The following is a 27,967-nucleotide window of genomic DNA, read 5'->3' as shown; positions in this document are numbered from 1 at the left end:
GGAAATAACAAGTCAATTAATTATCCATGGGGGAAGTTATTGCGTAAATAAAATAGTGATTATTATTACTTATAGTTACAGTATTATAAAATTGTATTAGGAAAATATAATGGAACCAACACGTGAAAAAATCAAAATTTTTTAATTTTATATGATACCATATATAGATTTGATTTACATAGTTGACCGCTCACCCCCAGCGTGTTGACAGCTATATATATATAAAGTAAAATATTTTATTGAATGAGCTAGGAATTGTTATTCAACTAAACGAGTCAACAATTGGAATCAGCAACAAATAGGACTCCGAGCCAAGAATTCTGTAGAGAAATATCCGATATTACAATTTTCTATTATTGCATATAAGGAGAATAGGGAGTATGCATGTTTACTTAATTATAGAAAACGTTTTTTAATTTTGTGGTGCCAGATATTCTAAATACATTAATATTTATAAATGGCGCAGTTAATGTTTAGAGGGCTGTGTCCCGTGCACCCATTCTGCATTAGATTTTATTGGCAAAGATGTGGCGATTAGTATTTCTCGATTAATCCTCTTGAGTAATAAATAAATAAATATTTATTTCGGCTTTTTCTTTCTATTAAAAAATTAGGTTTTTTTTTTAAAAAAAAAAAATGTCCGAATTTTCAAAGATACAAATTCTTAAGGCTTATGCTCTAGAGTAAGTTTTGATGTATAAAAATTAATGTATTGATTACAAGTTAACCACATTTACCACATTTGATATTATTAGTTGGGTCCTATGCTTCATTTTTCTCGGCATATTCTTCAGCGTGGACCAATTGGAACCATATCATCGATTATTTTCTTTGGAGGATAAAACGATTCAATTTCCTTTTGCCGAAAAAGAAAGAGTGCCAATGTGGTTATGCGCTGTAAGTTAACCTAAAAAAAACATGTTTTAATAAAGTTTAATTTTTTTTAAAAAAAATTTTTTACTTTTCATTTTTAGATAATTGTAGTAGTTGTTCCGTTTGTTATTATAACTTTTGTGGCTCTCGCGATTAAAAAAAGTATGCATGACTGGCATCATGCTTCACTAGGTTTGTTGATGGGTCTTACGTTGACTCTTATGGTTACTGAGGTATTTAAGAATACGGTTGGTCGTCCAAGACCTGATTTTATTGATAGATGTCAACCGAGCGCTGCATTTGATCCAGGTTTAGGATTAAGCAACTCTACAATATGTACAAGAACCGATTTATTGAAAGATGGATTTAAAAGTTTCTTATCCGGACATTCCTCAAGTAAGAATAATAATAATAAATCTAACGATAATAATAGAAAAATGTCAGAACCTTAACATTTTTCGTTATTTTTTTTTCTTTAATAGCATCTTTCGCTGGAATGGGATTTTTATCACTATATCTCGCCGGAAAATTACATGTATTTGATCAAAAGGGATATACATATAAAGGATTTGTCGTTGCAGCACCTTTAGTTGTAGCAATTCTTATTGCTATTTCACGTACCGAAGATTATCGTCATCATTGGCATGATGTTTTTGCCGGTAGTTTAGTTGGTAAGTATTATAATGTTGCACGTAAAAAGTAAATTGTCAATAATTAAAATATTTATTCATTATATTTTATTATTTTTTATTTATTATTATTTTTTTTAGGGTTTCTTTTATCATATTTTGCATATCATCAATATTATCCAGACTTACATTCAAAAATATCAGATAAACCATTTACAATCAGATTAAAGAAAGTAGTACCAGAATATAAAGCAGAATTTAGTTTTATGGATGGTTCGGAAGTTGAAATTACTGTAGTTAAAAATGATGAACAACTTTTACTTAAAGATTCCAGAGCTTTATTAGCTGATTCTAGTAGTAATAATACTGAAGGTGGTTCAGCTGATATTGTAGTATCATAGTTTAATTTAAATATCCGGATAACAGGCTTGCCATAAATTATTTAAATTAAAAGTTACCATAATCATAAATTATTTATTATATATAATTGAGAGCGACTCGACCTCCGAATCATGTAATCATGTAATGTAATTAATTATATATAAAGTTCAATAATGTAAAAAAATAATTTATTGTAATTGGACAAATATTTTAATTACTTTATTAATTGTTTTTTTTTTATAAAACTATAATTTATTAATTGCAAATTAGCGTGTAACTATTATAAACTAAAAAAAAATGTAATGTATATTAAAAAAATTTTTAAGGGGGTTTTTTTTTTGATTTCACATCAGAAAAATCAGAAAAAGACTATTATAATATTATTAATTGATCTCAGGAAAGAAAGAAACCTTTTTAGTGAAATATTTTTTTAGATGTATTTGAGAATTTCAAAAATAGCGGAACCAATAACTACGAAAAGAATAATTCCCAAAGTTACTTGACTAACAGGTATTTTATCTTCTTTTGTCTTTTTCTAAAATATAAATTAAAAACAAATAAATATTAATAAATAAACAAAAATTATTTAACAAATAATCGAAAACAGTGTCAATGGTAAATAAATAAATCGTTTAAAGATTTCCCCCTGATACTTTCAAAGAAAAAATAAGAAAGGTTTAGCATACCAATGAATGAGTTCGACTATTAGTATTTGAGAGATAAGCCTTATTCTTAGCACGAATAACGGGGTTAGTAGTTCCAGGCTAAAATGCAAAATGAAAAGCGAAATCAGTTGAGATGCTTCAACAATAATTCAATAATTACAGATCCGGTCTCCACGTAATTAAGACAAAAAAATAAATAAATAAACAAACTTACCATTTTGAAAATTTGGATAAAGAATGGAGAAGGTTAAAAAATCTTTCTTTTTTTTTAAAAAAAGTTATAATCTATAGTTATAATTGAGAAGTGAACAAATGAACAAAATTAATTTCTTTTTTTTATGTCGAGCGGTTCTATTTATTTAATTTTTTAAACAACCCAAAAATGTCAATTTCATAAGCTAAGCATTCTATTTAGTCGCCAAATTATATTTTAACACGAGCCATGGCTTATATGAACAAGTGGAATTGGTTCATTGGCGTAATAAATTTAGAACGTTACACTAACGAAATCGATGGAATTTCTATGAAATTTCCATGCTAGACATACTATGCATACTATGGTAAACAAAATAATTTTTGATCTCTAAAAAAAAAACGGATTTTCCCGCTAAAATTTAAAAATAGGAAAAAATGAATATTAGACAAGCAACGGTAAAAATATTTTTTATATTATTTTAATTTGATCATTTTTAAAATATGATAATTAAATTTTTATTTCTATTGTTGTAGTCCGATGACTTACTTGCTATGCAAAATTGTAATATTATGAATTTACCCGAGAATTATCAAATGAAGTATTGTCAGTATCAATTTAATTGATTCATCTTAGAATACAGCCCAATAATAGAGTGGGATGATGCTAATCTTGTAATGCTAAGCACTTCCAACAAGAGTTTATCAATATGTTAACTTAATCTCTTTATATTTCATTTGAGAGGATAGATTTTTATCATGCATTATCTTGGCCGCAATTATCATTTGTCGCTGAAGATCATAAAGGAAGGATTGTTGGTTATGTGTTAGCTAAAATGTAATTATAATTCAATTCTTTTTTGCAAGTTGTGTTTTAATTTATAATTTTAACGATAAATATATATTTAGGGAAGAAGATCCCGAAGAAGCACCACATGGTCATATAACATCACTTTCCGTGATGAGAACATATCGTAGATTAGGTGTCGCCGAAAAATTAATGACACAAGCTCGTGCGTATATATTAATTCATATTTTAATAATTTTCATCTATGAAACATTATTTCTTAATAATTGTTGAATTTTTTTTATTAGAAAAAAATATGGTGGAAGTATTTAATGCTCAATATGTTTCGTTACATGTTCGTAAAAGTAACAGAGCAGCTTTAAATTTATATAAGGATACTTTGAAATTCGGGTAATTATGGATCAATAGTTTTTTTTTTTAAAAAAAAAATATTTTATTTTTAAAGTATTTTCGGTTTAATAAATTATTTTTATTTTACTTTATTTAGGATCCATAAAGTGGAAGATAAATATTATGCAGATGGGGAAGATGCTTATGCCATGAGAAAAGAATTACAACCTAGTAATTCAGCTACTTCTATTATTAGTACGAAAACATAAAAAGAATATCTAAAAATTATTTTATATAAATATTATTTTTTGGAAGTGTTTTTCAATCTTGAAGTAATTTCGAAGGCAATTAATTTGTGAGATCTTGCGTAATCAACAATCGCGCGGGTCACGAACGTGAGAATTTTTTTTTTTAGGAATTTACTAATATGTATATTTAAATTGTACAGCAAATAAAATGATTTTAAAGAGTATAATAGTTGAAGTAATTTGAAAAACCTATAATAAAAAAAAAATAAGAATTTTATATATATTTTTTTATAAAAAATTTCTTATTGTGAAAATGTTTAAGAATAAAAGTAATAGTTTGTAAAAAATGTCTTTATTATTGTTATATATTCCAATCAAGTAGTAAACCCAAAAAATTAATTTTTTTACATATCAATTATATTAAAGTGATTATCTACAAATTTACAAATAATTTTATACATATTTGCCTATTCAAAAGGTGGTTGTTCTGCATTAAATAAATATGTATACGCAACAACAAAGGCAAAAAGGATCAAACAATTAATGAAAAAAAACAAAACAAATAATCATAGTAATAGAACGCGAATACCTGTGATATTTTCTTCTCAAGCAGGTGTAACTTCAAATATTTCATATTCTTTTACCGTAAAAGATTCATCACGTACAATCTGGAATTCATAGGAAGCTTTCCTGCAAACACATTCTTCAGATACACGAAAATGACGTTTTAACCACAAGTCTCCTTCTCCAAAACATGGACCCCATCCTTGTTGATTATATACAGCGTGAGTTGGACGAACAACACGACTTATCACTGATCTTTTAAAATCTGCACGATTAATACGAAACAAAAAACTTTCCCGATCATAATCATATCCAAACATTTTCCAATAATAACTATTTATTCTCTGATAACCTCCAATCATTTCTCCAGAATCTGTAAGGATCAATACTAATAAAGCAGGATATTCAAATCTGATTCGATCATAAACTTCACCACAAAATCCATTATCACTTCCACGTATTAATAACCTAAAATTGAATGGATTCTTTTCCCTTGTTGATACTTTTCCTTCCCCACGATTAATCCAATGAGCAAATAGTGCCGCATGTTCATATTTTATCAGACAAGAATCAATAATGAAAGGTAATCTAGGATTATATGATATATCCAATTTTCTACCAGTGAAATAAAATTCTTCAATTCTCTCTTGCATTTGTTCTGAAAATATTTTCTTGAAAGGTCGGACATTATGATAATATTCTTCCATATCAATATTATTCAACCTTATATGTGGAAGGCATTTATGCATTTTTTCTTCCAATAAGGCAAAATCTTTCAATTCCCATTTTGATACATTAGAATCTAATTCTACATTCAATTGAGACGTAGCCCATTTTATTACATTATTCCATATATACATTTCAGGTAAGGATAAATCTTCACGTTGAAGTATAGCAACCAATATTTCATCTTCAACCTGATAAAATTTATCTGATGCAAACAACAACCAAGGATCATCACAAATCTTTTCAACACAAAATTGTCGTATCATATTACACGTAGGAATCAACCAAGTTGATCGAAGGATTGTCACCAAGTTTTCATTCACCCAATCAACATTTTGTCGAATAAGATGTTCTTGAATATGTATTGCAAGTTCATGTAACATTAATTCATCACAAGCAAGCAGCAGATCATAAATGTCCGGACCTGAATCTTCTTCAACAAAACAAAGTTTACAAGAATATATATAACTAAAAAAAAATCAATCCATTTAGAAATACAATCGTAAAATAAAAATTATAGGAGGTTAAACAATCACCTAAGTACGGAGTTGAAAACTGTTGGGTGGATGTTTGGTTTCACAAAAACAGTTGACCCACCTTCTTGTGTAGCCCATGTGTTAGACAAAGCTATTTTAAAGTACTCGCAACGAGTGGTCAATATAACTGTATGTGCTCGAAACATTTTGGAACATTCACCCTGACCAACATAAATCTTTACGTCATATTCACCAACATTTCGGATAAGTACACTTCCTTTTGAGAATTCAATCTTCATGATGAGATAATATCATGAACTTATTAAAATAAAATGGATCAATGTCAAAAAAAAGTTACAAATATCCAAAAATACTAATATTTAAACTATTTAAAATTCATTTTTAATAAAAACATTGGAAGTAATTACTCAAAACATCATCTAAAATAAAATATGAAACAAGCCCCTTACTAGAAATGAGTAAATTCCTTTACAGTAAATTACAATAGTTTAATAATCCGAGTGGTTCCTAAAGAGCTAATGAAAAAAAAAGAAAAAAAAAAAAAAAAGATTTACAGATTTAATAGTCATTTTTAGTAACTTATTATTTATGTAAAACTGATTCTTACAAATTTATGCAGGAACCATGATAATCATTCGTGACGTTCCTGGAAATGGAAAACATTCGTTCCACAAATACAACTTGTAACACACATTAAAAACTCCTTAAAACAAATCCTCGACAAGGATTCATTTTTTTTTTATTCTGATCAAAAGTTAAAGTTTGAATTATATTTGTTCCGGTTGGTTTATTTTTTTTATAAACAAAAAAAGAAGTCATTTAAAAAGCTTCCTTTGATAGAGAAGGACACGCTAACACTAGATACCTTTTTTGGTAATACTTTAAACTTAAAAAGATAATTTTATTTATTGGTCCGAAAAAGCTTAACTTTATTTTGTTTTTTATTCGAATAAGGTAAATTCCAAAGAACAAAGTTAGGTCATATAATAATTTGACGAAATTAGAAGGTATTGTTATGTTTCATTTAACTTTGTTTTCGTGTTTAACGATATGAAATATATATTTACTTAAATTTTTTTTTTAAAAAAAAATAATTACATGGTTTTAACATAGTAAGGGTTTGCTCTAATCCTAAATAATTCATTTTATTTTCAATATAAATTAATGTTTAATCGTTGTAATTAGGTTTGAAAATGAATTATCAACCAATACAAACGGTTAATCATTTTTCACCAAATATGATGATTATCGAAGAAGGTATAATTTTTATTTATAAGTTCTTAATTATTTCATTTAAATTATTCATTAAATCTTGATTTATTATTCCTTCTAGTTGGTTCAACGGAGATGATCGTCAATTCACCATTGATGATACCCGAATGTCTTGCTAGAATATTCGAATATCTCAGGGGGGAACGAGTTTCACTACATTCATGTCTATTAGTTAATAGATCATGGTGTAGGATCGTTGTACCAATTTTATGGAGTGAACCTTTTAAACTTTTAAAGGATAAAGCCAATGCTAGTCTTTTAAGGACATACCTTTCGTGCCTAGAAGATCAAGACCAATTACAATCGATACAGGATTGGATGACGTTTCCAAAGGCGGTTTTATTATCACAACGTGCAGCATTTGATTATCCGGTTTTCTTACGACATTTGTGTTGTAAAACAATGTATGAAATGATAGAGAATTGGTTTTCGGAAATAGCTTCATTGGAAATTCAAAGAAATTATAAGGAGTTTAGTATACAATTAATTGCTAGTAACTTTTTTCAATTAATAATGAATAAATGTCCGATCCTTGAAACATTGGTTCTTTGGTCCGGAGCTCCTAATAATATTACAATTACGGCGGCTTTATCAGGAACAAATACTTGTTTATCACGTTTAGTTACGTTACACGTTGAAGGGAATTATCAGGATATTGACTTATGGTCAATATCTCAAAGGTGTCATAGTTTGAAACAACTTACAATTGATGTGGAGATTAGTGGAAATTCCATGAACATATTGCATAATTTGGTAGAAGTTCAACATGAACTTGAACATTTTAGATTGGGATTTAAACCAGAAAACAATAGTTTTAATAACAAAGTTCAACCAAAACTTTTAGTAGCATTAACCAATCGACCCAGTAATTTACATACGATAGAATTTAATCGATGTAATTTCCTTGAATGTTCTAGTTTGGGGGCTTTAGCAAAATGTAAAAACATCAAACATTTAGTATTATGGAAATGCGTGGGTTTGGGACCAGAAAAGATGTATAGTTTATCCCAAGTAAATTTTGGCCGACTTCAAAGATTGGAAATTTACGTACATCCAGGAGTAGCCGCTGATATGGTAATTAAAATGATAAGAGATTCTAATAATCAATTACAAAGTTTACGATTAGCGGGAATAACACCTCAATGCGAATTACCATCAGTACTTTCTGTCATGACGATGCATTGTCAAAATCTCTCAGATTGTCGATTGGTTTTAAAGGATGGGGATAACGACGCTTTTAATGCATTACTTGCATTTTTGGGAGTCTCTTCAAAATTAGAAATATTGTATATCACGTTTACCGATAGAGTGTTTCCTATTTGTAATTATGAAGATATGGCGAAACATTTACCAATTGGACTTAGAGAATTGGTATTTAGGGACTTCCTATTTTCACCAATGAGCCTGGCAAATTTCTTGGAAAACATGACACCTACATTCCATTCACTTAGTTTTTCGAAAAGACATTTTGATCAACAACATATTGATGTAATTATCAAATATGTAAAAAGTAAAAATAATGTGTATCGTTTAATGAAACATACTAGATATATGAGTATTAAAGCAAGATCGGAACCTTGAAAGAGAAATATTTAGCAAAATAATCTTTTAATGTGATTTTAAAATAAAACGACAAAAAAATTTTCCGACGGAAATATAAATTATTTATAATACTTTTTTTTTCTTATGATGGATAATGAATAATTAATTCTTTATAGATAAAAATTAGATTAATATATGTGAAAGTTTATTTCTACCTGAAGAATTTGAGTTTGGAAATGAGCAAATAGAATAAAATGTATTATATGTTTAGAATAGTAATAACAATAGTGATAATATAATTATGAGTAATACTTTAATAATAGAAAAAAAAATTAAGGAAATATGAAAATACAATTTCTATAGAATAATTAATTTAAATAAGAAAAATGTAAGCTTATATATATATGTAAATGTACACAGTATGTATTATTTTATGTATGAAAAATTCCTTTAAATATTATGTTAAGGACAATATATAATTTAATTTATTCAATAAAATTATAATAAGGAAAATTATTTTATTTTATTTTTATTATATAGATGTTATATAATTATGTATGTATATTTTTTTTAACGTGTGTAAAATTATTATATATAACCATAATGATCATACGATCATATTTTTTATTTCCCATAAAGTATCTGCAAATTCAGTTTATTTCATTACTAATCTTTATTCGTCGTTTTGGGAGTACCACTTGTAGCTTGTCGATTTTCTTCCAGGATCTTTTCAAGTTCTATTTTAACATCCTCAACTTGATCACTTTTAACAATTAAATCTAAACCATCATCCTCAATGATAAAATTCATTTTTTCATTTAAAAATGATAATATCTGTTTAATTGTTTCATCAGAACTTTTTTTTTTAAAAAAAATAATAATTATTATTTTTTTTAAAAAAAATTAAATTATAATAATTATGTATTAATATGTATATAATTTTTTTGTTTTAAAAAAAAAATCAAGTTCTTCTTAATTTTACCATTTAATATGTGTTCCTATAACGAGAAAAGTTAATGCTCGAGAATTCTTATCAGAAAATAATTTAAATTAAAAATATCATGTACTTACCTTGTACGACACGTACCATTATCATTAAAATTATTAAAAATAAGAAAAAAAAATCCTTTTGGAATTAAGAGTAAAAAATTTTTGTTTCTAATAATGCTGACTAATTTAAAACATAGTAAAGTATTACCAACTTGCCACATGACAATATCCTTTGATTGTCGATCAAAAAAGGTCTTTAAAAATATTAAAATATCAGATGTATCACGTGAGTTCAAATTGTAATAACGATATTTGGAATTCATCAGTCCAAGAGAAAGAATTCTTCGTTAAATAGAGATGTACGTCCTAACTCCTAAATACGTAATTTTGAATCCTATAAAACCTTTATTAAATTCTTAGTTCACTCAAAACTTCAAATCTAACACGACGTCTCATAAAAATGCAATATTTCCCTCTACCCTTATACTACACTTAAAACTACCGCTTTTAATGCATCATCCTTCAATTATTCACTAGGATACTGCTTCATCCACGAATATACATATTACCAATGAAGTTCTCTCTAATCAACCCTTACATTTAAAAAATTGTTTCATAACGGATACATCTATTACCCAATAATTTATACAAATAGCAAATTCATTACTAATCTATCATTTATACAGGCGGATCTGTAGATGGAATTACCGCCCCTCAATGCAGAATGGGCTTCGGTTGGTTTTAATTCATGATAAAGCTCCCTTCGTTACCTTCAAAAGCAGTCCCATCGTCTACTAAAGCAGTATCGCCACGGCACTAGCAATATGTCCTAATAATGCATAAATCAATATTTACACAGATTCAGCAAACTGTATAAGTACTTTCAACGCAATTATGGATTCACCGCAGAATGCTTAAAACAATTCTCACCTTGTCTGTTTATTAAATAACGATCTGGCCGATAACCTGGCCAAAGAAGGACGTTTTACCTAGCACTGCACATTAAACCTTTTTTCCTCTTTCAACCCTTTTTCATATTTCTTATTATAAAACACGCCAAGACAGTTTCAAGGCGAAACTCTTATCTCACTTATTACCAACAGGAGTTATTTTACAACGCAACTATCCGCCTAATACAGTTATATTATGTCCTTATTTGTAAATTTGTAAACCCGTAAAAGATTCAAACACGCACTTTGGTTTTTGCCCAGCACATTTGCCTTAATCACAAACACTAGACTCAGGCGAGGATATAATGACATATGGAATAGATGAAAATTTGAACAAATCCAATTTATTTGCAAAAGTAACATTCAATATACAGTATTTACTTATTCATCAACTAGTTCCACGTGAATTAACGGATGTCACCACGACGCTTTTACGCGACCTGTTGAAACGGATCATAGAAACATATAACGATATACTTTTTCAAATTTTCTCCATTCGGAGGTTGAACGTCGCAAATATCTACTTATCCTGACATGTTTATTTTACAAAAATTTAATGATAGCTATACAAATTTTCTTTTTTCTTTTAATATATCTTTAGTTTCTTATATTCCCTTTTATAAAATACATAGGTCTGGCATATTTGACTTAGAAAATACAAGGCAGGTGGAGGGATACGGTAGTACAGAATGTTTAGGTAGATATTATTCTAATAATCTTTACTTTTGTATTCAACTGGCTTGTCTATATAATAATTCTTCGTTCCCGCATTTCATTTTCTAGAGGTGAATTTGAGAACGGCCATAATTTAGGAATTATTGATAAATGGGAGGTTTATTAGAACTGATTCTGTTACTGCGATTTTAAATCATATTTATTTAAGGAAAGAAATCTATTTTGATGAAATGGTATATCATGGAACTCAATTCGATACATTAAATATTTACTATTTCTTGTATTTTCTGATGTTATACGTATATATACTAATTGACGTTTTAAATCTGATTTTGTCACGTGAAAGAAAAGATTTCGTAATCCGGATCGGGACCCATGAAATTGTCATGTGATTCTGGAGGTTCTTTTCGATTGGTTTTTTTCTTGATTTCTTAGTCATTTAGCTCATGTTCTCGTTTAGAGGTTGGAACCGACCAAAAAAACCTTAATCGATTAATAATCGATTAATATTAAAATATTAAAAATTTTTTTTTTTTTGACCGCAGATTGCACCAAATTGTTTTTGATCATACATTTAGTTATAGGAAAGTCTCATTTATTATTATTATCATTAAAAAATTAAATACAAATTCTTCCAAGTTCGGAGAACACGTGACCAAAAATTCACAGCTCTGGGCCGCATTAGATAATTTGACCAGAATTATGGGTTGATAATTTTAATCGATTAACCGATTTTTGAGATACCTTAATCGATTAACCGTCTTAGTCGATTAATTAATCGATTAACCTTAATCGATTCCAAACTCTATTCTCGTTAGGCTCCCGTCTTTGTATAAATTTTTAAAATAAAATAAAATAGAATAAAATAAATCTAACTCCTATAATTTTACATATATATATACACGGATATCAATTATTGTTAAATGTGACCACAATGGGCACTTATTGCGGATTTGTATACGCTTAATGCTAATAATTAATACCATTAAAAGAAAGCACTTCATATTATTCTAACAAATAAATATTAACCTTTTTTGAAATAAAAATGCATTAAGCATTTTAATTTCCGTTATCACTATAACATTTTTATTTTGTAACATTTACTAGTTCTTGATAATATGTACTCAACCGTATAACCCCTATTTATGTAATAACCTAAAAAGTGAGTGTGACATTTTCCGTTATAAATATCTATTTTGATAATTATGAAAAACAAAGAAATCGAGAAATAGAAATATTTAATATATGTGATTGTATTTTTAGTGAATAAATCCAAAAAAAGATATCATTTGACGTTATATACTCTAAATTGGATTCAAACTCGAGAACTATCTATTATTCATCGATATTAATTTTAAAATGAATATGGTCTATTATAAAATTTATTTTTTAAAAGAGTTCTGAAATTAGTTCCTTTATCATTACAGTATTACAAAACCTCGCTTGATCTAATTCTCATTTAGACGTTTCGTAGTCGTTTGAAACGTGTGTGTGTTCATGATTGGTTTCATAATATATATATATATATTAGTTGTTACTTATGATTTTCGAATGTTCATAATTAATCAGTTCACCAGATATGTACATACCAACATTTTTGATAATATTTTATCCGTATAATGATTGTTAAATAAAAGACATTTTAATTTTTTTTCGATCTAATCGGAATTGAAAATATTGTGACTCCGATAAATGTGTATGCCAAGTAACGAACGATAAATTCTTTGTTTTATTTTCAAATAATAAATATATTTAGGACCAATGAACGATCAATACAACAAGGGAATATGGATAATAAAAGTGACACTAATAAAATTTAGAATATATGCTGTAAATGGAGCTCAACTTTTTTAAAAAAAATTAGTATCATTACATTTATTATGTACAGTAGAATCAACTTTAGCTAAAAAAAATTATTTGATTATTTTGTTATATATGTATTATAATTTTAAATGTCGAATGTAAAATCTACAAAACAGCATTTAATTTTTCATTCTTCTAAAGAAGAATACGTACCGTATTGACGATTTATTTAATTTGATATACTTTAAATGCAACAAATTTGCTGTAATATGTGAACATTTGTTTCAACTAAGACATACCAATTATTAATAAGCCATAGACCTAACTTGGTAATTACCAAAAAATTCATATGCATGGCGCAAGAAAACAGTATCTATTGGTAGAAATTTTATTTTAAAATTACAAAATCATGGTTCCCTAAAGTATAAAAGAGAGATTAAAATATATTAAAAATTATTAGTATTAAAGTAATGATGACTTTACGCGTAACAATACACTACTTGATTATCAATGTATTCTTGCTTTATGTTCATAAACGATGATCTAGAAAAACATCTTTTGATTTATGAATTTACGAGCGTAATATTCATTTAATTTATCCGCGCAAATCATCTTTTTTTCGGATATAAAACTGAGCGATTGTTCCTTTCATTAATGAACGCAAATATGTAATTACAGATCTGGACGACCTGCATTTTACAACTACTACAAAGAATACAAAAACCTCAGGTTTGACCTGGTCAGATCGCAAGCACAAATTTCTCGATGGAATCGAATTTCTCGACTCCATCTTGATACAACTGAAGATCCAACTTCGTTTACACAAACATCACCTTCGCCTAACACTTCTTTGACGCAACGACCACGTACTGACCGATTCATCATCAAAAAAATACAGTATTTACCACGCAAACTATTTAGCCATCTTCATCCACCTTTATCGTCTGAACAGAAATTGTCAAAGAAAAGGAGAAAATAACGATGACGCATGCAACTCAAGGCTGCGCGTCGTAAAGAAGAACGGCGACAACGAAAAGTCAAAGGTTCGCGATCGCTTTCGAAAGAGTAACACAACCGAAGATCCTAACACTCCCGTCTCCAGGTCTCTAGATTGAAGAGTGTAGACAACAACCCACGTCCTCCAAGATTAGATCACCTTTCATTAAGATAATACCAAAGTTTTTATACCCTGTACCGTAGTTTCGAGCCTCTTGTAGAGAGCTCCGCTCCCATAATTGTAATGCCCCTGTTACTGTCTAAATATTTAAAATAAAATAAAATAATAAATTATTAAACTATCTGTAAGTAATTTATAAGTCGTTTATTTATAATTATTAAGCTACCTATAACTTTTACAAATTTTTAATTAAAAGCTGCTTATCGAAAAAACCTTGAAGGTCTAGTAGATGTCATTTAGGTAATTAATAGGTGACCTAGTAGTATTAATTTTTAGGTTTCAGTAAAATCATTATTATTCTTTATGACAGTAAGGTATCGAAATCCACAGGTAAGAATCCAAATATATAATGCTTTCATTTTAAAATCCACTAATTAAATTATTCTTATATATATTACGCACAACGTTCTCTCATCTTTATACCAAGGGTATTTTATATTAAATATCGTTTGCTCTTTAGTAATAAGATATGGCAGGAATACATTTTTATTCATTTATTTTTAAAGCATATTAGTTGTTTTTAGTTGGACCAATTGGATTTAATTCAATTCTTGCATTATATTAAAAGAAAAATATACAAAAGAATAAATTTAACAAGTGGTTTATGAATAATACAAAAAAAACTAGTATCAATGTAGCCATCTTAAATATGATTAGTTTTTCGACGAATTTTTGTTAATGTATTACTTACAACGGAATAGTATATTGTCTTATTGGACGAATATTTGATACGCTATATTATAATATCTTTTTTTGAAAGACAAAGTATAAACATGAAGAACCTACAAATGTTATCAAAATAAATTCAAATAAGAGTATTAAATATCCGAAGATCAATTAAGAAAGGATGATGATACTATAGAGATTACATAAAGATTTTTTCTTTCTTTAAAAGCAAGGAAATAAAGGTTAAAAAATAAAATTTTGTTTCGGCTATTGTTAAAAAGTTCTAGAAAAGGTATAAATGGAAAAGTTTTTTCGACCATTTTAATATAAAAAATCCAAATCTATTTTTCGTATGATTGGGCTTTTTTTTTGCGTCAAAAGTTTTGTGAACAAAGAATAATTCATTTCAAGCGCGCGCAAAAAAAAAATCTGCACCATAAATTGGCTAATAATATAGCAAAGAATGTTAATTATAAATTGATCATGTGATAAAAATAGATTGACAAAATTTTATTTAACAAAAAACGATAAAAAAATACTATTAAACAAGCTCAGCCAATCACTTATCTAAAAAAAACAAAGTTCAACTAAATTATTTCGTCGTTATATTAAAGATGAAAGAATATAGACCCTATTTAAAAATATTAATATATAAATGGCTTCCCAATTTACTAATTCAGAAAATCAAAATTTTTTTAAAAAATAATTTTTCAAAAAAAAAAATTAAAATATTCAACACAAAAATATCCAAACACTATAAAAAAGAATTCGCGTCAAATCTTCTTTGCTCTCTTGATTGTGCTTATGGCTACTATCGTAACAGCCTCTTCTTTGAATTTAGATCATTTAACTAAGAGGTAATCTATTAATTTTATTAATTTAATCATTAAAGAAATGCTCAAAAAGACAAAAGTCCATCGAAAGAAAAAAACGGCGAAGTCAAGATTATAACATTTAACCCAAATGAAGGCGAAGGACAAACTATCTAAGCCATTAACATTTTGTTTATTAGAATCTTTTTATTGGGCATTATTTATTCTCATTATTTCACCTATTTAACATCATTTAAAGCATAGTATTAATAGTTAGACGTACCATTATAAAGAATGTGTTATTATAGATTATTTTAACAACAAAAAAAAAAATTCTTGAAAACTTCGATATTGTTTTCTTTATAATTTGTACTATAATAATTATGTAATACTTTAATATTTTAAACTTTTTTCTGATTAATTTAAACTTTTTTTTCGTTTAACACGTTTAACATTTTACTTTTTTTTCATTTAACATTTTAAGTTAAAAGGTTGCTGCGTATCATGATGTTACAAGAAAAAAAAAGTTTAAGAAATGATAATTTAATAATTTTAAGAACTTGTTTTTTTAATTATTTATTATCATTATTATTTTTAATAAATTTTCTCCTAAAAAAAAAAAGAAGAATAAATAAATTTTTAAGGAGGAACGATAATAAAGATGAAACAGGAAAACAAATCGATCTACTTGGTAATTCGATTATGATTGGTTTTTATTATTGAATTTTATTAAATTTTCTTTAAGTTCAAATATAAAAAGATTTTCTTAACTTTTATTAAATTATATATTTTATATATTTTTAATTCAAATAGATTTCTGAACAAGATTCAAAAATCCACTCTTCAAGTACTTCAAGTTCTTCAATTCCACACGTTTCATTAATTGATGAAAATGATTCAAAAAGAAAAAGCAAAAAAAACAAATCACTTTCAAATGATTTTGTTTGTAAAAATAAAAAGGATCGATTTCAGGCTAATAAATATTCTCAATCTTCTACATCTTCGTTGACTTCATTATCTACTGTAAAGAAGAAGGAATATGTTGATACTAAAGGAATTAATTGCATTCCAATCAAGATCGAGTCTTCAGATGATGATGATGTGATAATTGTAAAAGAAGATCTTTATGAGGACTCAAAGGCCGATCTAAAAATTATTGAAATTGATGAGGAGTCAGATGATTCTGTTAGATTAGGAGGGCGTAAAAGATCTGCAGCCTCAAAAAGACGTAAACCAAAGAAGATTTGGAATTCTACTGATATTGAATTATTATTTGATGGTATTGAATTATATGGATCTAAATGGAATAAAGTAGCGTCTCACGTTGGAAACGATTTTAGAGGTATTCAATGCAAGAGACGTTGGAAAAGTATTAAAAGGCAATTTATTAAGCAATAAAATGGGAAAAAAAGGAATGATTAATTAATATTACTATAAAAGAATGAATATGTTATGTGGAATAATTTGTTTGGATTTCAGTAATTGCTTATTTTATAACTTGATTCAAAAGTTGATCAATCATTTAACTAAATGTAGCATTTATCGAATATAAATAAAATAATATCAATAGTATCGAAAAATAAACATTTTGCTTTATATTATCCAAGTAATGTCATCAGATCATCTGAAGCGCAGCATAATATGTGATCTCATTTAATTTACTAGCTGAGCCACGAAAACGCCCACAATTTCATACGTGTCGCATCGTAAACAATAATAGTCATTAAACTCAACTTTTCATTAAAAAACATTTTGGCAATATTAAAACACGTAATGTATTGTATTTGTTTATGGTGAAAAATTAAAGATAAAAATGCATTGAAAGAACTTTTTCAAATTTATTATTTGAAATCTTTTTAAAAGAAAGCTTTTAAAAAGCTGCTTTCAAAAAATCTATATTAGAAAAAATATATATATATATATCAAACAAACACAATTTATCAAAATGTTTTTCCAAATTTTAGGAATATTTACAGTATTTACATACACCAGTGTAACATTTACTTATTGTGTGATGGAAAGTATAACCTATAAATATTGGACGAGAGAAACATCATAAGAAACGTAAGTTTTAATTATGATATAATTATAATATTTTTATCGTAATTTATTAACGTACGTCATTTTAATTAATATAGTGTTAATTTATCCAAATATTGAAAGGTACAAACAATATCTTGAAAAACAAATCCTAAAATTCTTTTCAGAATTTCTTTAATTAAATACAATTTATTACTTTTAGAATGAAACTTGTTTATAATTTTATTTGAAGCAGCTGTGCCACGATTTCCTCTTTTTAAATAATGGTGTCACATCACTGTAATAATATAATCTTAGTAAATTAAATTGGTAAAAATAAACTCTTGTTGGCAAATATAAATCTAAATTAATAAACCATTTACTAATAATAAATCATTCACTAATAATAAATTATTTACTAATAAACCTCGCATATCAATCTGATCCGCGTATCAGGTATCCTTTATTTGACTATGAATTAGCCAAGTGAAGATAAACATGTTATTCTTCTATTGTTGTACAACATAATGAACATATTGAAATAGTGCAAATAATAAATGTTATAATCGAAGTTACATATTATTTGACCCTCCCTTAAATACCCTCAGAATGAATAATGTGCGAAGAATATTATAATAATATTTTTATTACAACAAGAGTTTGCAACTAATACATACAGTAGTTTCCATTTCAGAAGCCAGCAAACAACAAACGAAACGGAAATATAACGTAGATAGAATAGACGCAATCAATAGGATAGGCTATCATGTTATCATGTACTACGGGTAAAGTCGCTTTGTATTTATTTTTTTTCATCGTTCATTAATAAAGTACTGTTCACGTTTATCACCTGATATGTAAAAGTAGTGATGTTAGAAACTAAGTTTAGCACTTTTTTTATATAAAGTATTGTAAGACATGATTTTTGTAATCGGGATAGATATCTGTATTAATAAACTATAAAGTTAGTTCGTGACTGATCAATCCTTCATTACTTTACTAATAGCAAAAACCATGTCGTCTAACGTTGCAAGTTCTTCAACCGGTGCCACATATAATCTTATGAAAGTTGAATAAGTGTCATGGAGTCGAGAGAACGTTAAAAAGTTTTTGCAAGAGAACAGAGCTAGATTAGACCTTGAAGACGGAGACATCGATAACATATATAATCAGGGGATTGATGGTGACACTTTCCTTGATTTTACTACAGCGGATTTTGAGAAATGCAGAATACCGAGTGGACCAGCAAAAAAAATCGTTAAGTTGATCAAAGAAATTCAAGGAGGTAAGTGAACTTCATTCTTACCCACACGATGTCATATTCGCCATATTCACTTATTCTTGTGCTTTTCTTTCCTGCTTCTTATCGTCAAACCCGCTCAAAAAACACATTCGCGTTATCGTAGAGCAACCCTTTGCTGGTAAGCAAGTCGTAATAAATTAGTCAACGCGAGTGAATGTGAAATAACTGATAGTCGTTGCTTCATTCTCATCTGTGATGTTAATTTAATCTTGTAGCAATGAATCCAAACGATCTTGCATTTGTATTTATCGATAATACTAATGTATGCATACAGGGCAAGAAAATGGTTATGCGGTTTGAGAATGTTTTTAAAGAAATTATAAATATTGACTATGGCCGGCTTGTTAATTTTTGAATGGGCGGGAAATGGGAAATGATCCAGTCATCGCTGGATCTCAACAATGATTCTTTAAGAATATATTGCAATACTTTTGAAAATTGGGAAGTCATTAAAATTACATGATGAACAAGTATCCTCAGGCTCAAGAAATAATAGAGGTTGGAGGTAGATATTCTACATTAATAATCCGTCCAACAATATTTTCAAAAATATTTTATGATTCCGTGGTATACTAGCTTTTGATTAAATTCTTACTTTTATTCAAATATGAATAATATATAAAAATGAAAATTCTTTATATATTGGTTTCATCTGTTTATTTGATAGATGTATCTCACTGATTGGGCTTTTCGTACGTGCTAATTATGCACGTGATTCGAATCTACGAATCAATGGACGTGATTTCAACTTCTCCTCCTCCTTTAGTTTCATCCCGAAATTTTAACAAATATTAAACCATAATAACCCTAAAACAGTTAAACAAGGCAAAGTTAGTCAAAATAATAGTAATTTTTTACAAACCGACCTCGCGTGATGACATATCAACACGTGATTTTTTAGCGCTACTATCGATCACTTCTAAAGATTTTTTAATCGCGATTCAATAATGAAAATTATGAATTATTTCTTCCATCAAGTTGATTATAACGAATTTCTATTTTTTTTTTTATTTTCAATGTTGAAATTAAAAAAAACTATTTTCTTTGTTCAAAATTGCTATTTTGTAATCTAAGAAAACTTGCACTTCTTACATTTTACATTTTGAAATGGAATATACACATATAATATAAATGCTTATTAGGATTCTTTCATGATAGTACAACAATTTCGTCATCACATAATATAAACTATAATTTTTTTATTGCCCTCCAAGTGGACCCACCATTATGTTGGTCGTTATAGAAGTGCCCATTCATATAGTACATTCCCAATTTCCTATTTTTGAAAAATTGTGCGGTAATCACATCTTTTTGTTTCTTATATTATAAATTTCATTTAAGATCAAAATTACATTTCTAAAAAAAAAAATATTATTACATAAAAAATTCGTCAATAATTAAAAGAAATTTTCGGGTTGAATCCAGTAAATCTTGTATTTTAATGAAAAACGAAAGAAAATGGTTATGATCATGTGGAAAACGAAAAAGTCATAAAATTAATTAGTCCGTCAATTGAAACATGAATAGTCTAGATTAATTTAAAAATACATACAGAGTAGGCAATTTAATCGTCATCAATCATCATAAAATGTGATCTCAAATAGGTATTCCTTTTATACCTGTGAAAAGTTTGTAACCAGGTTTCCACTTGATCATAAGAAAGATTGTACGCTGGTCTAACATCTTCTTGAAGTTTAGGTATTAACCTTTCACAAATATCCTTATTAATTTGGCTTCTAAAGGTATCTTCAATCCTAAGGGTAAGCTCATATGGATACGTATTAAGAAGTGCCTTCATTATGGACTATTATGAATAAATAATAATTGAATCAATAAAACTTATATAACATATATTAATAATGAAAATTGATGACACAAACCTTTGCTTTATTTTCAATCTCATCTTCAAAAATATTATTTGCCTTACTTCCTTTCGGTTTTTTTTTCCGTATAATTGTTGATTGATTGGAACGATCAGACTCTGAATAAGAACCTATGAAATCGCGTTCAAATCCATAATGATTTGATTGATTTGATTGATTTGATCTCAAATAGGCATTTCTTTTGGACCTGTGAATAGATTGTAACCAGGTTTCCACTTGCTCGTAAGAAAGATTGTATGCCTTCATTTCTTTTTGAAGTTTAGGTATTAATTTTTGACAAATTACAACATTCACTTCGCTTCTAAAAGTTTCATCTGCATTAAGCTCAAGTTCGGGAAAAGTTTTAAGAAGTGTCTTCATTAAGTCCTGGTTTAAAATAAAGAATTAAAATAACACACCATGATAAATGTTATCACGAAAAATTAATTAATAATTTACCAACCTTTGCCCTTTCTTCATCAGATAATTTATTTCTCATTTGCCGTTTAGCTGGTCGAAATGAAACATCGGACTCATCTTCATCTTCTGAATCACTATCGTCATCGGATTCATTTTCATCTTCTGAATCACTATCGTCATCTTCATCTTCTGAATTACTATCGTCATCTGTTGACTCGTCATCGTCTTGCAAGAATTTAGAGAGTTCATCATTATCGTATCGTAATCGCTTATTTTCTCGTTCGAGTTTATCAACTTTGGATTGTAGTAGTATATAATTATTTTCTCGAGCGAGGTTTATTAAATCAGAAACATCCTGTTTTAGTTCTAAAAAAAAATAAATAGGTATATAAATGTTAGTAAACCCGACGCATAATATCAAATATTCGTAAAAATTATTTATTGTTAAATGTTACAAGAAAAAAATTGAACCTTCGAATCGATTTTTTTTAAATCGATTTTTACTTGCGTTTCGGTTCTTCGAGAAACGATTTTTATTCAAACGTTGACTAGTAGATTGTGGTATTCTATTTCGTCCACTCATAGTTTCTAACGAAGAAATTATTTTCAATAAAATAGACTGGTTTACGTAATACTAAAAGCTGGGTTACTGTGTTAATATTAGTTAGGATATTTTATAACATTTATTTACTAAGTTCAAAATATTATTTTTTTTTCACTTCTTTCGGACAATATATCGCATACAGGGTGGGAAAAGGACTAATTTTTTTTTTTATAAAAAAAAAAATGTTCAACTTATCTATACCCAAAAAAGAGCATGACCCTGATTGTTCATTTTTGGGAATAAATTTGCCACGTACAACCAAGTCTAAACTGTATGGAGTCTTTACAATAAAATCTCCGAGAAAACATATTAACAATTTTGGATATATGATATAATTCAACAATTAGTATTTTTCAGTTTTTCACATACTAATACAAATTGTAAAAAAAAATACTATTTTTTTTTATTTTTGAAATCGAAAAGAAATAAAAAAGAAAAATTGATTATAAACTAAAAATAAATATTATCTAGTAACGTTTTTTTTTTTTGAATTTATTGATATGCAAAACTTTATGTTCTCGGATAAGTTTATAAAAATAAATATGTATATATTTATATATCAGATACTAAACTAATAATATTAGGGGTAACAAAAGGTTTAATATGGTAATTTAATGTTCGTTTAATATGGTAATGAGTTGTTCACACATTATCTCATTTATCAGTTTATAAATTTGATTGGCTGAATAAGCCACTGATATGAAACTTTAGCAAATACTGCGTATTTTTTTTTATGTTGGTACTAAGATTAAAAAAGTTCGGCCGCGTATGTAACATATGTGATATTAATATATGGAATGAAAATTAATAGTGCATTTCTTCTAATCAATAAAAAATATTCAATTTACAAACATCAGATTATTTGCAGAGGTTATATTAAACAAATTTTATTTGCTTCACGAAAAAAAAAATCGAATGTATTATGTTTTAATAATATATTACATGACGCTATATAACAAATACTAAAAAATTATTATACAGTTGATTCAATTGATTCATAAATGCGTTATCATACCTGGTATGTGTACTTGAGGTCTAAGGCGCGTAATTTCTTAGTATGATATGAAGACGAAATTTAAATTAGGTATTTAATTTGTAATAATTATTTTCCTATCCGACAAATTTCTCATTATTATAACATGAAGATTTTTACATACGTCATAAGTATAAAATAAGTGTGAATAGTAACCAATTTTCTAGTAATCGTAAATATATTAAAATTGCTCATTTTCTTTAACGAAGTTACTGTAATTCTATTTAAAGAAATAAGATTATAAATAATTTATATATTTATTGTCTATTAATACAAGTACTGTTTGATAAAAATAAAATATGAATAAAAAAAACTATTTATGGCATAGGTTCTCAATTAGCATTTATATCTTTTGTCGAACGTGTCGAACGCCAATTATTATTAATGTTATCTGTTATTAGGATCATTTATATAGTAGATACCACTGAATCTATTGCTAGTCGGGTGACATATTGGCTTACTATTGATCAAAATGAAATAGTTTCGGTTAAATCAAAGTTAGAATTTTTACCATAATTCTAGATACTTTATAAAATTAAATATTTTATTTTATAATTAGCATCATATCAAATTTTTCGACGACACCGGTTTCTGACAAAGTCGTACGATCTTACGATTTTTCATATACGCAATTCCGTATTCAGCATAATTTCTTTTCAAAACTTTTTTTTTGGTAATTGCAAAAGGAATCCTTTATTCATCCGGACTTGATGAACTTATGAAAGCGATTAAGTCATTATGAAATTTGTAATGAATGCATCGATATGGACATTTTACAACCTGAGGGTATCCAGCAAGAGTGGTAAAGTGGTTTCATTAAATCACAATCAACCTTCATTCAACTAAAATCACAATCAGCTCTCACGCAAAAGACTTCAACACAACAAAACAAAAAGCAACCTGGCCAATTAATCGTTTGGTGAATAATGATAAAACCGAGTTTTTTACGGTCAAAAGATGCAAGCGTCAATCTGAACCGTGAGTTATTATTGACCAAGCGAAATAGAATTTATATCAACTCGCGTTTCTGAAAACATATATTATTTCATTTTCAATGTTGAAATTAGCAATGAACAAAATGTAAAGTTTTTCTAATGAGAAAAGTATTCTAGTAACTGAAAGCTTACTCTGCTTACGCTTTGAAATGGAATATATACACGTAGGAATGGCAAGAAAAACCATGGTTTAAAACGATTTTGGCGTTTAAAACATGTTTTAAACATGTTTTAAAACATTGGCACTAAGCATTTTATTATATAATATAAAACTTAAAGAATTTTTTAAATCTTCTTGAAGACTTTTACATTTCATTAAATGATCTTTTGATCGATCAATTAAATCAACAATTCATTTCTACAATAATTTATCAACTTCTGTAACTTTTCAAAGTGCTTACGGACATCTTCTAATGATGGTATAATTTAAAAAGGTTGTTTTGCAAAGTGATCACTAAATATTGCTTAAAAATACAGAAAAAAAATACAGAAAAAGTTGTTTATTGATTAAAATATAATTATGCAATTTTATTATAATAATCATACCAATCAATGTTTCTAAAACAAAAAAAAGTTTTAAAACAATAAAAAACTGATTCGGTTTAAATCACGTGCCATCCCAGTCATGAATGAATAAACTAAACTATGTACATTGGAAACGATAACTATACAGTGCATGTTCCAATTTTTGAAAGCACATTTAACCAACCAAATTCTCTATATATGAACATATAAAAAGTTATAAATTTTGAAATAACGATTTTTTTCATTGGACCGAAGGGTTCGTTGACTGTAAGCTTTTCTATGACTCTTAAGTAAATTTGCAAAATTCACCATTACGCTGATCGTTACAGGAGTACAAATATCATGTCTTTCACGCCTTTAGTTTCTTATGAATTTGAAAATCCTCATTTGAGGCCGGAATAAATATTTCTAAAATAATAAAAATTCGTCAATAATAAAAAAAAAAAGTTTTCGGCTTGAATCCAATAATTTTGAGAGTGAGATAACGAAATCAAAACGTAAAATCAATTATTAAATACATACAGAATAGGCAATTTAATAGTAATCGACCGTCATGAAATCTGATTTCAAGTAGGCGGTCCTTTTGTTTTTGTGGAAAGTTTGTAACCAGGACTCTACTTGATCATAAGAAAGATTGTACGCTGGCCTAACATCTTCTTGAAGCTTAGGTATTAACCTTTCACAAACATTCGTATTAATTTGGCTTCTAAAAGTATCTTCAATCCTAAGGGTAAGATCATATGGATACGTTTTAAGAAGTGCTTTCATTAAAGACTATTATAAATAAATAATAATTGAATCAATATAAATTTATATAACATATAAATAATAAAATTTAATTGATGTCACAAACCTTTGCTCCTTCTTCAACCTCATCTTCGAAAATATTATTTGCCTTACTTCCTTTAGGTTTTGTTTGCCGTTTAGCTGTTGATTGATTGGAACGATTAGACTCTGGATAAGAACCTACCAAACCGGGAAAGAAAAAATCAAATCCAGTGTGATTTGATTGATTTGATTTCAAGTAGGCATTTCTTTTGGACCTGTGAATAGATTGTAACCAAGTTTCCACTTGCTCGTAAGAAGGACTGTACGCCTTCATTTCTTTTTGAAGTTTAGGTATTAACTTTCGACAAATTTCAACATTCGCTTCGCTTTTAAAAGTTTCATGTTCCTTAAGTTCAAGCTCAGGAAAAGTTTTAAGAAGCGTCTTCATTAAGACCTGGTTTAAAATAAAGAATTAAAATAATACACCACGATAAATATTATCATGAAAAATTAATTAATAATTTACCAACCTTTGCCCTTTCTTCATCAGATAATTTATTTCTCATTTGCCGTTTAGCTGGTCGAATTGAATCATCTTCATCTTCTAAATCCCAATCGTCCTCATCATCGTCAACTGGAAATTTACTTCGTTTAGAATTATTGTATCGTAATCGCTTATTTTCTAGTTCGAGTTTATCAACTTTGGATTGTAGTAGTATATAATTATTTTCTTGAGTGAGTTTTTTTAAGTCATAAACCTCCTGTTTTAATTCTAAATAGATAAATAGGTATATATATATATATTAGTAAACCCGACGCATAATATCAAATATTCGTAAAGCACTACTTTATCGTTAAAATGTTAAAAAAAAAACAGACCTTCGACTTCCATTTTTACAGGATTTTTTTTACTAAAAGAGTCAGAAAAACCAAAACGAAGATTTTTACTTGCGTTTTGGTTCTTCGATGAAGCAGAACTTCGGCTAGCTCCTCCTAGAGAGGAACGATTTTTATTTAAACGTTGACTAGTAGGTTGCGTCTTTCTACCTCGTCCACTCATAGTTTTTAACGAAGAAATTTTTTTCAATAAAATTGATTGGTTTACGTAATTAAAATGAATTACTAAAAGCTATGAGTTACTGTGTTAATATTAGTTTTTAACTAATTAGGATATTTTATAATATTTATTTACTAAGTACAAAATATTATTTTTTCACTCTTTCGGACGATATATCGCATACAGAGTGGGAAAAGGACTAATTTTTTTTTTTATAAAAAAAAAATGTTCAACTTATCTATACCCAAAAAAGAGCATGACCCTGATTGTTCATTTTGGGAATAAATTTGCCACGTACAACCGAGTCTAAACTGTATGGAGTTTTTACAATAAAACCTCCGAGAAAACATATTAACAATTTTGGATATATGATATAATTTGTTTTTTTTAACAATTAGTATTTTCACATAATAATACAAATTGTAAAACATTACCTTATTTTTTTATTTTTGAAAATCGAAAGAATAAAAAAGAAAAATTGGTTATAAACTAAAAATAAATATTCGTTTTTTATGGGGGCATGAATTTATTGATATGCAGAACTTTATGTTCTCGGATATTATATGTATATTTATATATCAGATACTAACGAATATTAATTAATTCAAATTTATTTAGGGATAGTACAGCGTAACAAAAGGTTTAATATGGTAATTCAATGTTTGTTTAATATGGTAATGAGTTGTTCACACATTATCAGTTTATAAATTTGATTGGCTGAATAAGCCACTGATATGAAACTTTAGCAAATGCTGCGTATTTTTTTAAAAAGTATGCAATATATTACAATATATGTGATATTAATATATGAATGAAAATTAATAGTGTATTTCACTTCTAATACTTCTAATAAATTACAAACGTCAAGTTATTGAAGAGATTATATAAACAAATTTCGTTATTTCACTAATTTATTGTATTTCACTATAACAAAATACTAAAAAATTATGATACAAATCAATATAGAAATAGCTAGACAGAAATGACGATGATTGTTATCATACCCGGTCTGCGCACTTGAGGCACTTATGTGGCTATGCTAAGAAAGGCGCGTAATTTCTTAGTATGGATATGTCGTAACAATCTAATTTTATAGGGAAATTTCTATAAAAAAAATTCTGGAAAAGACTCCGATAAATGATCATTTTTCTAGTTTTTATTCCGACACGTGATCATTTTTCTGAAAAATTTTTTATAGGGAATGATTTATTATTCTGGTTAGAGCTTCCGTTTGAAATTTGTACATTCGAACATTCGTTTGTAAATCATAATTCGAAACTGAAATATTAAAATTCGAATGTCATGTGAAATTCGATGTTCAAATTTGCCACATGATTTCATTGATTTGACGCCTATTTGTGTACAGAATAAATAGACTGATCATTGATAAAAAAATTCTTCGATAGACGATATTTAATTAATTTTTTCTTTTGGCTATTATAAATTTATTATGGAAGAAGGTCAAGAAACAGAATATAATAACAACATTGAAGAGTTTAAAACCAGAAAAAGTAGAAAATTTAATCTTTTTAAAAGAAATTCCAATTTACTTGATATCATGTAATTACTTTAATTTGTAAC

At 27.5% G+C, this 27,967-nt stretch overlaps 9 protein-coding genes across 9 annotated transcripts; 5 read left to right on the top strand and 4 right to left on the bottom strand.

Moving 5' to 3' along the window:
• Positions 1 to 582: 582 nt before the first annotated feature.
• OCT59_017881 (uncharacterized protein) lies at positions 583 to 2,402 on the top strand. Its single transcript, XM_025320086.2, has 5 exons — positions 583 to 683; positions 756 to 897; positions 975 to 1,269; positions 1,356 to 1,544; positions 1,644 to 2,402. Exons 1-5 carry the CDS (start codon positions 637 to 639, stop codon positions 1,901 to 1,903), a joined length of 933 nt encoding a protein of 310 aa, XP_025172175.1. The 5' UTR covers positions 583 to 636; the 3' UTR covers positions 1,904 to 2,402.
• Positions 2,403 to 3,136: 734 nt separating this feature from the next.
• OCT59_017880 (N-alpha-acetyltransferase daf-31) lies at positions 3,137 to 4,418 on the top strand. The gene is made up of 6 exons (XM_025323309.2): positions 3,137 to 3,199; positions 3,278 to 3,347; positions 3,491 to 3,578; positions 3,650 to 3,753; positions 3,836 to 3,938; positions 4,036 to 4,418. The coding sequence occupies exons 1-6, from the start codon at positions 3,179 to 3,181 to the stop codon at positions 4,145 to 4,147; spliced, it is 498 nt and encodes a 165-aa protein (XP_025172173.1). The 5' UTR covers positions 3,137 to 3,178; the 3' UTR covers positions 4,148 to 4,418.
• Positions 4,419 to 4,465: 47 nt separating this feature from the next.
• Positions 4,466 to 6,191, bottom strand: OCT59_017879 (uncharacterized protein; the record flags this gene model as incomplete). The annotated part of the gene is made up of 2 exons (XM_066137783.1): positions 4,466 to 5,884; positions 5,953 to 6,191. The coding sequence occupies 2 exons, from the start codon at positions 6,189 to 6,191 to the stop codon at positions 4,732 to 4,734; spliced, it is 1,392 nt and encodes a 463-aa protein (XP_066004325.1). The 3' UTR covers positions 4,466 to 4,731.
• A 915-nt stretch (positions 6,192 to 7,106) lies between these two features.
• Positions 7,107 to 8,766, top strand: OCT59_017878 (uncharacterized protein; the record flags this gene model as incomplete). Its single annotated transcript, XM_025327264.1, has 2 exons — positions 7,107 to 7,170; positions 7,247 to 8,766. The coding sequence occupies 2 exons, from the start codon at positions 7,107 to 7,109 to the stop codon at positions 8,764 to 8,766; spliced, it is 1,584 nt and encodes a 527-aa protein (XP_025172171.1).
• A 450-nt stretch (positions 8,767 to 9,216) lies between these two features.
• OCT59_017877 (uncharacterized protein) lies at positions 9,217 to 9,869 on the bottom strand. The gene is made up of 3 exons (XM_025320083.2): positions 9,799 to 9,869; positions 9,710 to 9,725; positions 9,217 to 9,583 (listed from the first exon to the last, which is right to left on the bottom strand). The coding sequence occupies exons 1-3, from the start codon at positions 9,821 to 9,823 to the stop codon at positions 9,394 to 9,396; spliced, it is 231 nt and encodes a 76-aa protein (XP_025172170.1). The 5' UTR covers positions 9,824 to 9,869; the 3' UTR covers positions 9,217 to 9,393.
• Positions 9,870 to 16,461: 6,592 nt separating this feature from the next.
• Positions 16,462 to 17,198, top strand: OCT59_017876 (uncharacterized protein; the record flags this gene model as incomplete). The annotated part of the gene is made up of 2 exons (XM_025327263.1): positions 16,462 to 16,491; positions 16,614 to 17,198. 2 exons carry the CDS (start codon positions 16,462 to 16,464, stop codon positions 17,196 to 17,198), a joined length of 615 nt encoding a protein of 204 aa, XP_025172169.1.
• A 1,387-nt stretch (positions 17,199 to 18,585) lies between these two features.
• OCT59_017875 (uncharacterized protein) lies at positions 18,586 to 19,924 on the top strand (the record flags this gene model as incomplete). Its single annotated transcript, XM_066137782.1, has 8 exons — positions 18,586 to 18,604; positions 18,826 to 18,887; positions 18,993 to 19,104; positions 19,226 to 19,240; positions 19,338 to 19,384; positions 19,569 to 19,627; positions 19,790 to 19,814; positions 19,889 to 19,924. The coding sequence occupies 8 exons, from the start codon at positions 18,586 to 18,588 to the stop codon at positions 19,922 to 19,924; spliced, it is 375 nt and encodes a 124-aa protein (XP_066004324.1).
• A 762-nt stretch (positions 19,925 to 20,686) lies between these two features.
• Positions 20,687 to 22,085, bottom strand: OCT59_017874 (uncharacterized protein; the record flags this gene model as incomplete). Its single annotated transcript, XM_025320082.2, has 4 exons — positions 21,876 to 22,085; positions 21,448 to 21,770; positions 21,003 to 21,371; positions 20,687 to 20,926 (listed from the first exon to the last, which is right to left on the bottom strand). Exons 1-4 carry the CDS (start codon positions 21,985 to 21,987, stop codon positions 20,687 to 20,689), a joined length of 1,044 nt encoding a protein of 347 aa, XP_025172168.1. The 5' UTR covers positions 21,988 to 22,085.
• Positions 22,086 to 24,524: 2,439 nt separating this feature from the next.
• Positions 24,525 to 26,566, bottom strand: OCT59_017873 (uncharacterized protein). The gene is made up of 5 exons (XM_025320081.2): positions 26,209 to 26,566; positions 25,860 to 26,101; positions 25,415 to 25,783; positions 25,084 to 25,335; positions 24,525 to 24,969 (listed from the first exon to the last, which is right to left on the bottom strand). Exons 1-4 carry the CDS (start codon positions 26,387 to 26,389, stop codon positions 25,096 to 25,098), a joined length of 1,032 nt encoding a protein of 343 aa, XP_025172167.1. The 5' UTR covers positions 26,390 to 26,566; the 3' UTR covers positions 24,525 to 24,969; positions 25,084 to 25,095.
• Positions 26,567 to 27,967: the final 1,401 nt, after the last annotated feature.

Source organism: Rhizophagus irregularis, chromosome 26 (genome assembly GCF_026210795.1).
Source record: "Rhizophagus irregularis chromosome 26, complete sequence".
NCBI classification, from domain to species: Eukaryota; Fungi; Glomeromycota; class Glomeromycetes; order Glomerales; family Glomeraceae; genus Rhizophagus; species Rhizophagus irregularis.
Note: the sequence above shows the minus strand (reverse complement) of the source record. Positions and strands in the feature narration are given on the sequence as shown.

Bases quoted from the DNA above. Each gene is read 5' to 3' on its own strand.
- OCT59_017881 (XM_025320086.2), top strand. From the start codon at position 637: ATGTCCGAATTTTCAAAGATACAAATTCTTAAGGCTTATGCTCTAGA. The intron at 1,270-1,355 runs GTAAGAATAATA...TTTCTTTAATAG, and splicing joins CTTATCCGGACATTCCTCAA to CATCTTTCGCTGGAATGGGA. The intron at 1,545-1,643 runs GTAAGTATTATA...TATTTTTTTTAG, and splicing joins TTTTGCCGGTAGTTTAGTTG to GGTTTCTTTTATCATATTTT.
- OCT59_017880 (XM_025323309.2), top strand. From the start codon at position 3,179: ATGAATATTAGACAAGCAACG. The intron at 3,200-3,277 runs GTAAAAATATTT...CTATTGTTGTAG, and splicing joins TGAATATTAGACAAGCAACG to TCCGATGACTTACTTGCTAT. The intron at 3,754-3,835 runs GTGCGTATATAT...TTTTTTTATTAG, and splicing joins AAAATTAATGACACAAGCTC to AAAAAAATATGGTGGAAGTA.
- OCT59_017877 (XM_025320083.2), bottom strand. From the start codon at position 9,823: ATGATAATGGTACGTGTCGTACAAG.
- OCT59_017873 (XM_025320081.2), bottom strand. From the start codon at position 26,389: ATGAGTGGACGAGGTAGAAAGACGCAACCTACTAGTCAACGTTTAAAT. The intron at 26,102-26,208 runs GTCTGTTTTTTT...TTATCTATTTAG, and splicing joins TGTAAAAATGGAAGTCGAAG to AATTAAAACAGGAGGTTTAT. The intron at 25,784-25,859 runs GTTGGTAAATTA...ATTTTAAACCAG, and splicing joins CTGATGAAGAAAGGGCAAAG to GTCTTAATGAAGACGCTTCT.